The sequence below is a fragment of the Amblyomma mixtum genome, chromosome 4 (assembly GCF_055824585.1).
Source record: "Amblyomma mixtum isolate Tamu chromosome 4, ASM5582458v1, whole genome shotgun sequence".
In the NCBI taxonomy this organism is placed as follows: Eukaryota; Metazoa; Arthropoda; class Arachnida; order Ixodida; family Ixodidae; genus Amblyomma; species Amblyomma mixtum.
In genome coordinates this window covers 45916008-45933519 of record NC_143015.1, presented here as the reverse complement: position 1 = coordinate 45933519, position 17512 = coordinate 45916008, and the positions used below count along the sequence as shown (strand labels likewise).

Sequence of the window (17512 nt, the reverse complement as noted above, 5' to 3'; positions counted from 1 at the left end):
GCTGGCGTCAATCCAAGCCAGGCGTTCGAGAGTTCATGTCAAGTTGGCGGACTGCCGTACATCCTCCAACTCTTGTGTTGTCCTCCACTTTCGTGTTCGGCTGTACTGCTGATGTTCTGTGCCCCTTCTGTTGAAAGCAGAGGATGTCCTGAGGCTAAAATCAAGAAATAAACAGTGTAAGAGGACAGTGGCCACGACAAGGGCTTTAGAAGTCGTTCAGTAACCGGCTTATGATATCATTTTTGCTGCATCATTCCCTGCGCCTGAGCGGGCCGCAGCTTGTACCATGACACTTGCCGAAAAAGAAAAGGACGCGTGTGCTACCTACCTGTTTTGAAATGAAATACCAGTCTCTCTGCATGTGGTGCCTCGTAACCAAGTGTAGTGGCCTCGGTCAGGCTTGACGAAAATTGAGCAGTAGCAGTCGGAGATTAGTGCACACATTAGGAAACAAAATGCAGTAAAAAAAATTCCACAACGTTTACCGAGCCTACAACCCTCACTAATATACCGGTACTTTGTCAGCACGTTTGCTCTGCGTGGAATACAAAGAAAATTAGAATTTTGGAAGCCATCGTTTGTGTATCTAAGTGACGTTTGCTCTTCAGAAAGGTTCGTGAGGATCAAATACAAAACTGAAACAATTTTTCAAAGACTTCCAAAAAACGGTCCTCTTGAGGTAACGTACCATATGCAGAACAACAACCATTAGAAACCACCGCTTGCTGCTTTAGATAAAGGTATTCAGCTATTCAACTGATTACGCTCCCATAGAGTTCATACCTACGCAGTCTCGAAATTAGAAGGCTATGAGGAAGAACATCAAACGCTTTCTTGAAATCTTAAAAAAACACAGTCGATAAGTTATCCTGTATCAACTGCCGCCGCTTAATTGTTTTTGAGGTCAATGAGTTATGATGAATATGAAAAACCTTGTCGGAATTCGTGTCGGCTGGAATGCAGAAAATTATACAAAGTCAAATGGCACATAATGCAGCTTGAACGTAGACGGAATGCGATGTAGTGCAAGTCGATTTTTGAAAGAAGTGATCTTTGCTTACCGGTTTCTGAATGCTCGCTTCAGTTTGGAATACCTTTGAAATGTCACGCGTAAGCATCTGCTCAAAGATTTATTTGACTGTGCCATCCACGAGCCAATGCACCGATCTTTGTCTATAGTGAAGGCGAAAGAGGAAATGTTTTAAAAACAGTAAGGACAGTGGGGGTGCGTGCAGGTGTGAAGATGTTTTTTCAAATTCCGCACTGGCACGTGGAGGAGAAGAGGGGATTGTGTTTACCATCGGGAGCTGACTGCATAGTGTGTCACAAACCAGTGTCAACAGAGCATGTCTTTATTGATTGCTGGGAAGCGCCGCTCTTTTGGGACGTGCTCCAGCGAACAATAAAGAAAGACTTACCCTTGGCACCCTATGGATACGATTCCTGGCCGTTGAGCCGAATCTCTATACGTACGGTGTATTCTTCTCTCTCGACCTGCACAGTATTTGGCGAAGCAAGTCAAATAGGATGCGATTCATGGCTGATGAGCCGGTTCTTTATAAGTACGATGCATCTTCGTCTTGGCCTGCACAGTATTTGGCGAAGCAGAATGACTGTACGACACTTCGATGAAGATGCGCGGTCTGTTCGCAATTACTTCACAGAAAACGTATTTAAGCTGCGTGAAGTGTACAAGGAGCTATCTGTTGTACACGAAGTTATCAGTTTTAATTGTGTTCCTCAAAACAGTTCTGAATTTCTCACGTGAGTAAAACCCATGTCCGCTCCTGGCATTTCAGAAGGCAGTGCAGAATATAATCTAATTGTGACCTATTGTACGCTGACGAAACAGACAGTGAAAAAAGAATCTTTTGTGGCATGTACATTGCGTGCTGGTCTGGAGCGCAGAGGGCCTGGGTTCGAACCCCAATGCCGGCAAATTTCTTTTCTTGAATGCGGGTACGAGAGAGGTGGCCACTATCTATGGACAGATTCTGCGGACTGATTCTGTGGACAGCTTCTGGTGACGGATTTTAAGGCGAAAGCCTTTAATGTCTCATCGTTCTAAGCAGCAGTTGTCAACAGAAATGTCACGCTTTTCAATTGGTCGAAACGGTCGTTACATCACAGTGCGCGAATTTCAAACGGGGCCAATTGTACTTTGGCTAGTAACCATGCAACCAATTGAAGGGATCGTATAGTGATGCTCCAAGTGGGACTGAGCTTAGTTAATTGCTTAATTACCCAATTAGTCTAATTAACTTTTCTAGTCAGGCCATATAAATAGATAAAACCGAGTAGGAAATTGGTCGAGCTCGGGAATCGAACCCCAGTCTTCGGCGTGCTAGACGAGCATGCTATCCACTCCGCCATGCCAGCTCGATGGTTTGGAATGAACAAAGGCGCGTCTAGTGAATACGGTGTCTTCGCTCACTACCATCCTCCTTCCTTTCCTCCTGGCGAGGTTTAGGTGTCCACCGAGGTATGAGAGACAGATACATTTCCTTTCCTTAAAAACCAATTTACCGACGAGCGAGGCATAGAACCTCGCGTTCCACACTTTACCACACATCAGTGACCACACTTTAGGTCAAAAAAGTGCCCCCCTGAATTTTAACGGCTGTCCATCGAGATATGCGAGACAGTTACTGCCTAATTTCCTTTCCTCAAATACAATTTTCATTTTCTTCATTACGGGCCCTCTTTGTCTCCTTTCACTCCCACTTCCTCCCTTCCTGTACGGTGCGGTCAGGTGTCCACCGAGACGACAGAGAATTACTGCGCCATTTCCTGTCCTCAAAAAGCGTTGCGTTCAAAGGGCAAGGCATCGCGCCGAACGGGTGGTGGCGATCCGTGGACTCCCTGGCAACGCTACAACACGCTGTCGCGTTCCACTCCTAAAGGCGAAACTTAAGCGTCATTAATTAGCAGTTAATTAGTATTCAGGCATTAATCAGTAATTGAGCATTAATTAGTGATTTGTCATCACTTAGTAATTAGTACTCAATTACATGTGACGCCACCAGTGCCACAGAAGCAGTCAAAGTGGTGCGGAGAACGCTTTCGCCTCTACGCACTTTAGACAGTCAAAGTGCCCCCTGAATTTTTTCCTTCGCATGAAGCAGACAATGCTTTCGAATTAATAAATATATACACACTTCCTATGTCATTGCCATCTGATGATGGCGTTTAAGCCTCTGGTCGCAGGTATCGGAATTCAGCATGCAACTCCGACCTGGGTGTTTTAACCAACGTCATGTAATCCATTCTGCAGCAGCTGGATATCTGTCCAAGAAGCCAATAAACGATCGTGTGTAGCTATAGATCTACCAGGTGGTTCATCACGTAGCGCACGTAGCCCAGCTGACGCAATTGAGCAGGCTGATGTGCGGGTTCTCTGTCGGATTACAGCAGCGTCGGTCGAGGCGTTGGGTGTTTTCCCGTTGGAAGGGCTTCTGCGAGCTTTATTTAAGAGCCTCACGTCGTGATTCAAAAGGTATGGACTACAAGGAGTACGACACTCTGAACTGCAGTTGCCGAAAATTTTACGGAACAGAGATGAACGCAACTTTAGACAGCCAACGAACTTCTTCATTGTTGCAAACATGAAAAATTTATGCAACTTAAGTTCACTGGTGCGTTAGAGTTTGACAAGTGCGATAACTCACTGCTGCCTAGGTAATTCCTGAACCCAAGGCTCGCAGCCAGCGTTGGATTAGCTCATCGGTCCCGGAGAGCCGATGGCATGATCCTGCCACCCAGCTGTGCTCGGCCGAGTACCACGCCAACAACTTCCTCTCGCCGGTGCTATTCTGTGAGGCTCTTCGACACGTGCCCAAAGACGCCATCTTGGTTGAGATCGCACCGCACTGCCTCCTGCAGGTGAGTTGTGTAGCCAGTCTACGCACTCAGCTGTTTCTCTTCTAACCGTTATCTTAAGTAGAGAACGACGAAGTGATTGGAACTTATCCCGGAGCTCTCTTTGGTACCCATTGACTCTCCGTTCGTTATTGCCACTGTAAGGGTGCGTGCAAGGGTTGCATCAAGAACTAGACCAGAATAGGTGACATGCACGCATTTATTATTCCAAAATATTTCTTTTAAGAAGCTATCAATTTTTGCTCAAGGATCAGTTACAGTTAATATTTTGTTACGATTAAAAAGGGTGAAACTGGCAAGCAGAAAAGAAACGAACTAGCAAATAAAAGTACTACCGAAGAGAGAACATTTCGTCACTGAACTTCCCAGCGTATAGCCTGGTGCCATGCACTGAGCGCCAACTCTAATGATGCGGGAGAGGGTGGAGGGGCGTTTGCAATGGCGTTTGTATTGCTTCACACAAGTAGTGAAACGAAGGAGCCGTCAGCAGGAACACTAACGATTTTTGGACTCCAAGAAGATTATGATGAATCGGTTGAAACACTTCAAGAGCGTTTTCGTTGTCTTACTGTTCAATTTCTTTATCCTATTTCAAAGCCACCGAGGTGGCTCACTGATTATGGTGCTCTGCTGCTCACCCGAAAGACGCGAGTTCGATCCCGGCCGCGGTAGTCGGATTTCGACGGAGGCGAAATGCTAGAGGCCCGTGTACTGTGCGTTGTTAAAAAAAAAAACTGCAGATGGTCGAAACTTGCGGAGCTCTCCACTACGGCGTGCATGAGTCGGTTTCAAACATTAAACCCAATAAGCCATAAGCAGTGCCCGTTTAATTTCCTTTCTTGTCACGGTGTGACCGAGCTCATTGTGGTCCGCAGTTTGAAAGGGGAAAGGCCGCACGAGCAATATCAGCACTTCTCTTTCGTTTTAGTGAACATAGCCTACTGAAGAAATTGTACACAATGAAAGGAAAAAGAACGGAGAATGGAAAATCGAAGCGCTGAGTAAAATAGCAAGGTGTGTAAGCTTAAAAAATCAAAAAACGACGAGCTAACACTCAGTTTGAAGAAAATTACGGAGGGCACTTAATTAAGACTACTTACGTGGTCTGATTGCTAAAGCATTTTTATAGTTATTTCTTTTTATTTTTACTGATGTTTAACCGTGTATCTTCCTTTCTAATGACACACCGACTCATTAGCATACAGTTGTAAGGCAACGCATATAATAGGTTCACTTTTGTTCACGAAAGAGTAACGTGGATTTGTGGCCTATGCGTTACGGGCCCGTCACGAAATCTGAAATTCGTGCGAGCAATTCCCCGCATCTTCGGAAGAAATTCTGTTTTTCTTTGTGTCGTGTCCGGTCGCTGTGTTGAATGCAGCGAAAGACGCACACGGTACTTTAAGACTTCGTTTATTTAAAGCCGATGAGGGTGCGACCAGCGTCGACCGAGGCAGGAGCCGAACTGGCCGCCCGAAGAAAGGAGGGAGCGGAGAAGCGTCCACGGGAGGGAGTGGCTTCCCAAAACAGGAGGAGGATGCGGGGGCGCACCAACACAAAAGCAATAAGGGGACACAACACTTCCTTCCCCCTTAGAAAGTTGCCTGGTATCGTGCAGGGGGTCGGCGCTCACGCGTGGAGGCGCGCTGGCTTTGTGCGCTCGGGGGAGAAACACTTGTAGGCTGGCTGTTGTTCGCTGTGTCTCCTAGGTCTGTCCTGGGCGAAGTCTCTTCTTCCGGGAAGAGGTGCCAGGCTATGTGGGAAGATGGTGCACGTGTTCTCTCCGCTGGCGGACAGCTCTCAGACGGCGTCGTAAATCTACGCAGCTGGTTGAGATGTCGGCGTGCTACTGTGCCATGTATGTTGACGAGCCAAGAGCGCAGGCCTATGCGTCTGACAATTGTAGCTTCCTCCCAGCGTGGCTTTTTCAGAAACTGTCGGGCGAGGACGCGCTGCCCCTCATTAAGCGTGCCGCAGCGCGGAATTGCTTTTTCTTCCCGGAACGTCTCTGCCTTTGGCTCGGGGAGGATGGCTGTGAGCTGGGTTCGCATTTCACGCTCGAACATCATTTTCGAGGGGGTCTCGCCTGTTGTGCTCTGAACCGTCGTGTGCTGCTTGAAAAGAAAGCGCGCAAGGCGGCGCTGCAGCGAGCCTGTCTGATCTCTTTCAAGGGCGCGTTTTAGCTCGGCTACGTAGCGCTCGGCTTGTCCGTTTGTCGCTGGGTGGTAGGGGGCCGATGTAACTGATGAGATCCCGTTGTCGCGATAAAACTTGAGGATCTCCGCAGACACAAACGGTGTTCCGTTGTCCGACACTACCTTGCGCGGCAGGCCGAACGTTGCAAATAGTGATCGGAGGTTGTCAATGACTGCTGCCGAAGTCGTCTGTCCCATTTGCCTTATCTCAAGCCACTTTGTGTAGGCATCTACGACCACAAGGAAAGTGCAGCCCTCAATTGGTCCTGCAAAATCAATGTGCAGTGTGTGCCATGGTGTGTCTGGCTTTTCCCATTCTGGGACAGGAGCTTTCGGCCGGGCGCTCCGGCTGCTCTGGCAAGGCTTGCATTCTCGCACCACTGTTTCGATGTCGTTGTCAATGCCAGGCCACCACATGTAGCTTCTGGCACACTTTTTCATTGCAACGATGCCCCGATGTCCGGCGTGGATGAGAGACATAGCTTGTGCGCGTAGTTCTCTCGGCATCACAACTCGGGACCCAAATATGATGCAGCCGCGATGGGTGCTCAACTCTGTAGCTCGCCTGCGGTAAGCGTCGAAGTTGTCCCCTTTGAGTTTATGCACGTTGCCTTGTTGAACAGCTGTGTAAACTAGCCGGAGAGCTGCGCACTTCTGCGTAGATGCTGCAACTGTGCCTGCTGTAAGCGGAGGTTCTGGCAGTGCTTCGAACATCAGAACGTCTCCTGGTGGAAATGGTTCGTCAACAGTTGCGTCTAGTGGCAGACGGCTTAGCGCATCGGCGTTTTGATGTTTACTCCCATTGCGGTAGACCAGAGCGTAGTCGTACGCTGAGAGTTTGATGCACCAACGTGTCATTCGCGGAGACAAAGTTGGTGGCATAGGCCTTTGTGGTCCCAGAATGCCCAATAGCGGTCGGTGATCGGTTATAAAGGTCACCTTCCGGCCGGCAATGTACTGGTGAAAATGTGTCGCCGCGTAGACGATGGCTAGCCCTTCTTTGTCAAGTTGCGCGTAGTTGCGTTCTGCTTGCGACAACGTACGTGAGGCGAAGGCGATGGGAGCTTCCCTTCCTTGCTCGTCAGTTTGCGATAGAACCGCGCCGACTCCGTACGGTGATGCGTCGCAAGCCAAAAGCAGAGGCTTCCTTTCGTCGTAGTGGCGGAGGACTGTACATCTTCGAATCAGGTCTTTCAGGGCATCGAATGACTGCTGATGGCGTGGCGACCATGTCCATGTCACATCTTTCCGAAGGAGTTGGTATAAGTCGTTGGCCACGGTAGCTCTTTGTTCCAAGAACCGGTCGTAGAACGTCAAGAGTCCGAGAAAAGCCTGTAGCTCCTGCTTGTTTGTTGGAGCTCGTGCTTCTGTGATCGCTCGCACTTTGTCCTCGGTAGGGTGAATGCCTTCCGCATCAATTCGGTGTCCCAGAAATTGCACCTCTGGCACCGCAAAACAGCACTTCGATTTGCTTATGCACAAATTAGCGTTTGCTAGCCTTTCGAGAACGAGCTCTAGGCGCACTGCATGCTCTTCAGTGGAAGTGCCACTGATGATGACATCGTCAAGGTAGACACAAACTCCTGGGATGCCCTGAAGCACTGTCTCCATGAATTTTTGAAATATGGCCGGGGCTGCAGCTACGCCAAAAGGCAGTCGCTTGACTTTGTACAAGCCTTTCAGTGTGTTAATTGCCAATAATTCAGCAGTTGACTCGCTCACCTTCAGCTGCTGATACGCCTGGGTGAGGTCCAATGTGCTGAAGACTCTTGCGCCACGTAGTACACTGAATACTTCTTCAGGTGTCGGTAGCGGGTAAGAGGACGCTTTAGTCGCAAGATTGACGGTGCTCCGGTAGTCTCCGCAGAGGCGTATGGTTCCGTTCTTCTTGCGAACTACGACAAGTGGTGTGGCCCATTCTGAATGCTGCGTCGGCTCGATGACACCTTGCTGCTCCAGTTTGTCCAACTCTTTTTCAACTGAATCTCGGAGAGCAAACGGCACCGGCCTGGCCTTCAGAAATTTGGGTTGCGCGTTGTCCAACAACTCCAGTGTGACCGGGGGCCCTTCGTTTCCTGGAATCTCTTCCGGGAATACTCTTTCGTATTTCTCTTGCAGTTGCTCAACCATGTTCTGGCTCGGCGTCTGGTGTATGCCGCATATCATCACGCCTAGTGGAGAAAACCAGTTTCTCCCTAGAAGGCTTGATCCTGTGCCCTTCACAACAAGCAGAGGTAGCGTATGGGTCTGGCCGTTGTAGTTAACCTGCACGTTGGCAGAGCCCAATAGTGGCAGATTCTGTCCTGACCACGTTCGCAGGTGCGTGTCGTCTTGTTGCAGGGCGGGTGCGTCAGATGGCCATGAAGTTCGGAACGTGTCCTCACTGATCAGAGTACAGGCTGCGCCGGAGTCCACCTCGAACTTAATCAGCTGGTGATGTACGCTTACTTCTGTAAAAATCTTCGGTCGCGTGCCGAGATTCATGGTGTTCAGGTCGTACAACACAGATGGTGTTGCTGATGTTGTTCCATGGAGATCAGATAGCGGCGTATTCTCTGAGGCGTTGACGCTGTGATTAGGCTGGGAAGGTGACTTTATCTTGGCAAGTCTCCGTTTCGTAATGCATGCTCTTTCGATATGTCCTCGCTTGTGGCAAAAATTACACGTGGCTGACTGGAATCGACATCCCTGGGGGTTGTGTTGGTCGTCACACCGCCAGCAGCGTTGTGCCTTTTTGACCGATTTTACAACAACAGAAGGCTTGCGCACCTGGTTGCTTGTCTGGTGTACCGGCTCGGTGTTCCGGCGAATCCCTCTCTGCTGGTGACCGGCGCTCTCCGCTCGAACGGCGATGTCGTAAGCTTTGCTGAATGTGAGGTCCTTCTCAGCGAACAGGCGCTGCTGCAGTGACTCGTCACTCAGTCCGCACACAAATCTGTCGCGTAACATCACGTCCAAGGGAAGCATGGTGGTGTTAGCAGAAGAAGCTGCGTCTCCCTCCTGCCCGGTAGCTGTTGTCGACAGCGTTCCAAAATTGCAGTCGGCAGCGAGCTTCTTGAGCGCGGCTACGTAGGCGCTCACAGTTTCTCCTCCCAGTTGATCTCGTCGTTGGAAGCGAGCCCGGCTGTAGACCTCGGATGGCCTTGGGTCGTAGTGCTTTTGCAGCGCTTTTACGATGTCGTCGTAAGACACTGCCGCTGGTGTGCTTGGCTGAATAAGGGCGCAGACAGTATCGTAGGTCTGCTCCCCGCACAGCGTCAGCAGGTTGGCCCTCTTCAAGGCTGGGTCTGTGATGTTGTTAGCTTCAAAGTAGAACTGAAGGCGTCCAACCCACGATGACCACGATGAGCCGTTGAACTCTGGTATCTGATTGGGAAACCCTCGCGTAGCCATGGCTTGTCAATAGCGTTGCGTAGCGCGGGTCGAATCCACTTTCTCGTCGCCACTGTCGTGTCCGGTCGCTGTGTTGAATGCAGCGAAAGACGCACACGGTACTTTAAGACTTCGTTTATTTAAAGCCGATGAGGGTGCGACCAGCGTCGACCGAGGCAGGAGCCGAACTGGCCGCCCGAAGAAAGGAGGGAGCGGAGAAGCGTCCACGGGAGGGAGTGGCTTCCCAAAACAGGAGGAGGATGCGGGGGCGCACCAACACAAAAGCAATAAGGGGACACAACACTTTGATACCAGGGTGACGCCATCTTGGATTTCTTGGACCACTACTGGTGGTCAACGCCGACGCCGAGTTTCGTTGCCGATGCGCGATATAATGCGTTCGCATTAAAAGCTCGACACTCAGTTATTTAGTGCGGGCATTACACTCGAAAACGCGTGGAATGCTGCTGTAAATCACTGAGCACTGTAAAATCAATTGGTCAATGGTCTCACAGCAAGGGGACTGTGCGATGTCGGTGCCCATCAATACGGCGTCCCTCATAGCCCGAGTCGCTTTGGGACTTTAAACCCCCACAAACCACAAACCAATCTCACAGCAAGCCCTGGTTGAGTGAGACAGCCACCTGCCGGTTGCGTTGCTCCAACACTTTGCTTACGATGACGCAATGCCGCCGCAGCTTTAGTAACACGGCCCGTGCTTGGCGAGACAAACTAACACCTCAGATATGAGTACGATGTCACCAACCGTGACCTAGATTTTTTCTTAAGACATCGCTGAGAACATGAAGCCAGGCATCTTTTTTTTCGAAAGCTTTGTTTGGTTTGGTTTATTGGGGTTTAACGTCCCAAAGCAACTCAGGCTGTGAGGGACGCCGTAGTGAAGGGCTCCGGAAATTTCGACCACCTGGGATTCTTTAACGTGCACTGACATCGCGATAAATAGGGAACATTAATTTGGAAGGCACACAATGCTGCACCTGTAGTTGACGTTGCTCATACGAAGAAAAGACCTGGTGCTGGCAACCTACGGAACTATCGCGTCGTTTTAACACAGCAGCACAATGCCATTAAGAGGTCACGATGGCGTTCCGACTAGCAGGGCTAACAAGACCAAACAAACTTCTAGGACGTATGGTAGCCGGTGCAGCTTGACGAAGTTGAACGGGACCGCAAAGGTTGTCTGTGCCTGGAGCCACGAAAATGTCGACGCATGCCGATCATACTAGCAGTTTCTGAGCAGCGCATACTGCTGTCGGCAACAACTACAATCCCCGGCCACAAAAGAAGGAGCCAGAAAACATAAACAGGGATCAATATTGGCTTCGTGAGAGCTAGTGTCTTACTGCCAAAAAGCAGCGCCAGTGCAGCCGACCATGACAAGCTCTTCTAAGCGTTATTATCATGATTATCAGCACAATTCCCCGTAGGTTACTGTGCTCCACAACACTAAACACAACAAAACAAAACAAGAAAACAGTTGCTGAAACGAAGCATGGACTCGCAATTATCTATTAGGTACTATATTCTGCACTATATGCATTTTCAACGCATGCGCGGTCTGCTTTAATCGATATTATTTTTCTTTTGATACACGTGTGGCCGCACCTCCCTTTATCATTTTATTCGATTTTGCTTAGCTCTGTCCGAGCTTCTGTCAATGCAATGGAATGGTCGCTAACGCTTTTTTCAGTCCCCATTTCCAAAACTACTTACGCTTCTGTAATCTCTCCTTGAGTCGTTTCCTTGCCAGACCCTAATATGCTGCTCTCACATATCATTCAGGGACACTCGTGTCGAGAACAATGCCTCTGTGAGCTTTCGTAGGTGCGAATATGGCACACTGTTCCTGCAATATTCGCTTGATCTTTTAAATAGACATCTCCCTGATTGGCCCATTTGATTTTTGTAAATGATTTGTGTGTCCTTTCAGTTTCGCTTTGTACAAATAGTGATTAACATTTGAGGCGTTGTGCAGACTACAGAAAAAACCATATCAGTAGGCAATCTCTTTAGGCCATAAGATCTTTGGGCATCTCTTTACGCCAATAAACATATTTGAGACTACGATCATTTGTGCAAGTCAGTCCTCTTGTTTCGTCAGTTGTATTATAGTGTTTTAGTCTGCCGTAACCAAGTTGTAGAGCCACGAGGCTCCTGTCTAACCACTGGTTCCAATTACATCCACTTCAGGACAGCGGCCTCTCTCATATCCCCCCAGTTAACCCTTTCCTGGACCAACTGCGGCCACCTTACCCCCACAGCACTCCTAATCTCCTTCTTTCACCTGAATCATTTCCACCTTTTGATACGCTTACCTTCTAGAGAAATACACTGCGTTACCCTTAAGGACGGTCCGTTATATTTCCTTCGCATTGCGTGCCATGCCTCTGCCAATTTCTTTTTATCTTTATATTTTTTCATACTGCAGATCGTATTCAAGATCGAAAGATAACAGACACAGAAATACGTATTACAGATCCAAGGGCAGCAATTAAAATGAACAACTAAAAAAGAAAGCATGCTCAATCACTACGCGCTGTCAGGCACTGTGTCGCTGAATTCCGCTGTCTCGTGGTGCACGGAAGATAGGAAAATTTTCAAGCAAAGTACGGAAGTAAGGGAACTGGGATGCTGCTAACATGTGAAGTGTGTAGCTTATAATGATTCATAGGGGGCCGGACGAAACACCAATTTGTTTTTTTTTTATGAGCAAGGAAAGAAATTCTCACGAAATATTTGTTGTCGCCTCAAGGGGTTGGATACTATTAGATTTCATTCGCACAGACGGAGAATCGAACGGTGAAATTTTGGAAGAAATAAATCTTACGGCTTTACTTTAGATTTTTTAAGGTCTTATCCCACACCACGCATGCATGCTCGAACTCAGCGAGTTATAGGCTAGTAGTTCAACCTGAGCAGGGGCTTTCGAAAGTTTGTGACATGAGAAACATAGTTTACGAAAGGCTTACGGGCAAATGTTTTCCACATGCGAATTCCTGGACTTTTTTAAAGCCGGAGACTTCATTTAAATGAGATTGTGCAGTGTGATGCCTTTTATGTAGCATACGTTTTTACGTATCACATGAAGGATGTTTGTTTTTTCTTTGTTTGAGACTATGCCCCATTCCTGGCACAACACAGTAATGTTAGATATCTAGATCAATCTGGTGATTAGAACATGTAATTAGAGCATGTAACGAAGGAATTTCTACGCCAGCAACAGCTGTGTCAACGATGTAATTAATATAGAGCAACAATTACAAAAAACCCGAGTAAACTCCCTTAAGGCACTCCAGAAGTGACTGCAAGAACGCCTGATGTTCTCCATCAGTTCAGAAATACTACTTGCGGTTAATTAAATACTCTGAAATAATGATAACTAACTTCACAGGAAGGCCGTTAGATTTTTAGCTCTAGAAATCATTTATCGTGATGGCCTTTGTCAAAAACTGTGCTTAACTCTAAGAACAATAAATAGATCAGGTTGGCCATTACTTTCTGGTGATTTTCAGCTATGATGTCAATAATTCGCATTTGTTGCCTGGTCCACACTGTTCCTGTACGGCCCCATAATCACTTTATATAAACCTGTTTTCATTCCCCTCATTTTATTATGTTCAGCCTTCTGCGTAGAAGTTGGAAAGAAAGACTGGATAACCGCTGCAGAGCGCACTTGCTTTTTCTCTGCACCGGAGCCTGAAGGCTATGAAAAAATTTGGGATCCCTTGTGATTCCCTTAGGCTTACCTCGACATTAGGCTGTTTTTTTCTTTCAACATGAACCATCTCGCCCAAACTAGTTTTACTTGAAGATGCCTTGAATAGCCTTCACGCTGAAGTCCAAAGACAGGATTAGGCAGGCTGGCCGGACAACGTCTGTTGGCAAAGCTCCGATGCTGAGCGGTAGTCAGTTTGCGTCAGGCAACTTTCAGTGATTCTCTACTAGGTGAAGTAACTTTTCCAAGTGTTAACTAATGTTGTTAGAATCGGATAACAGTTGTGTTAGTTTTAGCCATTCAGTTTCTCTTTTTTTTGTAATATAGCTTCCGTTGTGAGTAAGGGCCTCTCTTGCGGTTTCTTGTTCTACATGCGTCATATTTCGCGAAGGTAATTTTTAAAGAAGCAATGCGTTAGAAAATCCTCCACTTGTCGATCCTTGCAAAGTATTGCCTGACAGATTCGCTGTTTCTACATTTCCCAGCCAAGCCGTCTCCTTTTGCGCAATCCACGTCTTTTTTGTCCTTGCCGCAGGCGATTCTCAAGCGCTCAGTGGGTCCTGCTGCCACCTGCCTGGGCCTGATGAAACGCAACGCCGACAACATCGAATATTTTCTTCATTCAGTTGGCAAGCTCCATATGCTGGGCGTTCTGCTGAACCTGTCGCCGCTCTACCCGGCAGTTCCCTGGCCCGTTCCAAGGGGCACGCCCAACATAGCGCACCTCGTCAGCTGGGACCATTCAGAGAGCTGGACCGTAGCCGGGTGGAAGGACTTCCTCACTGAACCCCAGGCATGACATTCTTTCATGGGTTCGTTGGCAAACAGTAACCATGAGAGGTCACCCAATCAGCTATTTAATGTGTTGTAGATGCTGCCACAATTGTACTGTCGCGGGCATAATAATACGGAGCACCCTTCAGCGACCAAACTCTGATATAAGCTCATATTAGGCAGTACTTATACATAAGTTAGCACATGACGCTAGTGACATTAGTGTATGAATCCTATAAACTATCATACTGTGATGTAGCGGTGACCGCAGCGCGAAGAGACCGAGAGAAAATTTCAATTAGCAAAGCGTGTTTCATAATATTTCCGCAACATCTGTAGTACGCGACCGCTGTGTGGAGACATACCATGCACACTTTTTGGTAGCGTTGAAACCTCGTCGAAATGGGGTTTGCCCGGATACGCAGTCAAATTCAATTTTAACTGTACTCTCCAGCTCTTCTGTGTTATAATAGCAAACGTTTACCGTTGACGTAACTCTTGTGTAATTATTTTTATACATTTTGCACCTCCAAACTAGAGTACATGGCTTTCGCGCCTTGTAATCTGTGGAAGCGAGGAGTGAACATGTGCTTCGAAAGGCGAGATTTGTGTGGGGAGATGATAAATCTCTCATTTTTGCCGAAAACAGGGCTTTTGGTAGGGAGTTGCGCGAGCGAAATGAATTCAGTGAAACCACTCGCGGAGTCCGTTAACTGCGCTTTCTTGTTCCACGCTACTTCAACAATAGTGCATACGTACCTTCGAAATATTTAGCGAGAAGGCGAATAGTCTTTCACGCCGCAGTTGGAGTGCCCAGACAGCAGGGCTAAGGACAGTGCGAAACCTTTGTGCCCAGCAGATTCAGTACCGCGAGCTCTCAAGAGCAAGCACGTCATTTTGGCTTCGTCGGGCTGGTCGTGAAGAGAGAGAGAAAAAAGTTGGGCTGAGGCTTAGCTAAAGTGTTAAGCCTGGATATCTCGAAGCGAAAAGCTTCGTGGCGATGCTCGTGGTTTAGCTTAAGGTTTCATACATAGGGTTACAATTAGGTCGGTCGGTCGGTCGGTCGGTCGGTCGGTTGGTTGGTTGATTGGTTTATGGGGTTTAACGTCCTAAAGCGACTCAGGCTATGAGAGACGCCGTAGTGAAGGACTCCGGAAATTTCGACCACCTGGGGTTCATTAATGTGCACTGACATGCACAGTACACGGACCTCTAGAATTTCGCCTCCATAGAAATTCAGCCGGCGCGGCCGGGATCGAACCCGCGTCTTTCGGGTGAGTAGCCGAGCACCATAACCACTGAGCCACCACGGCGGGCAGGTTACAATTTGGGTATAGCTTTCTAGCTTTTCCAAAACGTGTTGTCTTAAGTATACAAAGTTTGTACAATTGTTATACAAGGCTATTGAAATCTCTTTATTTCTTCTTCTTCAATGGACAGTATGTCTCGCGCTTTCTGTATAGCCATAAAGATTGCCCGGCGATCAGAGTAGTAGCAAGCAGCTGGCGCGCGACGTAGCGCGCGGCCCCTTGCAACGCCTTGCGAAAGAGCTTTCTCTTCTTGGGACGGCGGCGGCGACTGCTCGGCAGCGGCGAGGGCTAAACCGCTGGCAAGGAGGAGAAAGGAGGGGGTGGCGAGGAGGAGGAAGAAGGGCGCGCTGCGGCGGCGCCCAGGGGTGGCCCATGCGAAGCGCGGTGTTGACGAGCCTAGTGAAACTTTCGCTTCATAACTTTATTGTGACAGGAATTCGGGGCACGCCCCAGGGTCCCCGCACGACCCTACTGCACTCAAGTGTTTATGTTCCTGAGGTCCATAACACTGGCAGCACGGCCGGTGGCGATGGTCTGCACGGCCGGGTCCTCCGAGCGCAGCAGGGTCTCCCAGTCCTCCCAGGTCTTGAGGTTCTCTAGGTCCCGCAGGGGGGAGGGGGGGGGGGGGTCCGCCGGGCAGAGGGAAAGTATGTGGAGGGAAGAGGCGAAGGTGTTCTGGGCATAGGGCGCACGCCGGAGTGGGGAAGGAGTGATGATAGTGGGCTAGGGAAAGGGGTGAGGGGAGAGAGTGTATCTGTAGTCGGCGCCAGAGTGTTGCTTGTTTGTTATCTAGGGAGGAGTGGGGCGGGGGGTAGAGCTAGCGTGAGGCTCTGTAGGCCTGCGTCAGCTCGCTGAATGAGTGCATGCGCTCCTTCGTGAATCCCCGATCCGAGGCCACCTGAGCCCGGCTTAAAGAACCTCGGGCTAAAAGGTTGGCGGCCTCGTTTCCGGGATTCCCGGAGTGCGCGGGCACCCATATCAGCTCCACTTGGCGGGGCGGGGGTGCATCGGTCAAGTCGAGTATGCCAAAAGCAGGGATATGGACTCGGCCTCGAGCAAAGTTTAGAATCGCAGTTTTAAAATCACTTAAAATGTACCGCGCTTCCGTGCGGGTGATAGCAAGTACAATGGCGGCATCCTCTACAGCCTCTGGGGAGGTGTCTGGAGGGAGAGGTAGTGTGAGGAGGGCGGATAAAGATGAGTTCACCACAGCTGCTGTAGCTTCATCACCCGTGCAGGCAGCGTCCACCCATACGGCGTCCGGCTCGGGGCCGTACGCTCGATGGAGTGCCTTCGCACAGGGCTCTGCGGTGCTGCTCATGGTGGGACGAGTGCATATTCCTCGGGAGCGGCCTGATGAGGAGCTCCCGGTGAAGGGGTCGTGGGATGACGAGGAGGGATGGGTCGTTGGCCGGTATTTTGATTGCGAAGGAGTCCAGGATATACCGACCTGTGGAGGTTTGTGTGAGCCTGATGTATTGGGCCTGTCGGTGGGCCTCCACCAGTTCCCGGATCGTGTTGTGGAGGCCCAGGCCTAGCAATCTGTCTGTGGGTGTGTTGAGGTAGTGAAGCAATTTGGTCTGTGCTAGAACCGTCTAATCGGCTGACTCTTGCTGATACAGGCAGCGGCTGTTATCAGATTACAAAGCGTTTTTTTTTTCCGTGAGTGCACTTGAAGGCTTTGCCATAGAAAAGATAACCTGTTGTATGAGGACTACCCGAATAATCGGTGGGGGATGCGGTTAGCCGGCGGTGTTACTTTAACATGCTTAAGCGACTCGTTTTTTGAGTTTGCAGGTGTTGGCAACAACGCGGGCCATTGTCATTGGAGTAAATGTCTACGCACGCCACAGCAATGGGCGAACCGTTTGAGACCACATGTAATTTCTGTAGTATAAACCTATGTTAACACCTTAGTTACCTATGTTAACGTAAACCTATGTTAACGTAACACAGCATAAACCTATGAACCTCCATGGGTTATAACATCTACGCCTTTGTTTTCGAAGGCCAGAGAAACGCTCGTTACTCCTTCGACAATCATCGCGAAGCAATATTCGCTAAATATTGGACTTAAGCAGACGAAAAGCATCGACAAAATGATTGGTTTGGTTGTGATGGTTTAACGTCACAAGCGACTCAGGCTATGAGGGGCGCCGTAGTGAAGAGCTCTTGATATTTCGACCACCTGGAGTTCTTCAACGTTCACTGACATTGCACGGCACACGTGCCTCTAGGATTTCGCC

The 17512-nt window shown here is 48.9% G+C and overlaps 1 protein-coding gene across 1 annotated transcript in view; it reads left to right on the top strand.

Annotated features, from left to right (window-relative positions):
- LOC149346408 (fatty acid synthase-like) overlaps positions 1 to 17512 on the top strand; it is a 161203-nt gene that overhangs the window by 48784 nt on the left and 94907 nt on the right. Inside the window, 2 exon segments of the mRNA XM_089586406.1 lie at positions 3679 to 3882; positions 13718 to 13994. Coding sequence (XP_089442532.1) covers positions 3679 to 3882; positions 13718 to 13994 — 481 coding nt within the window.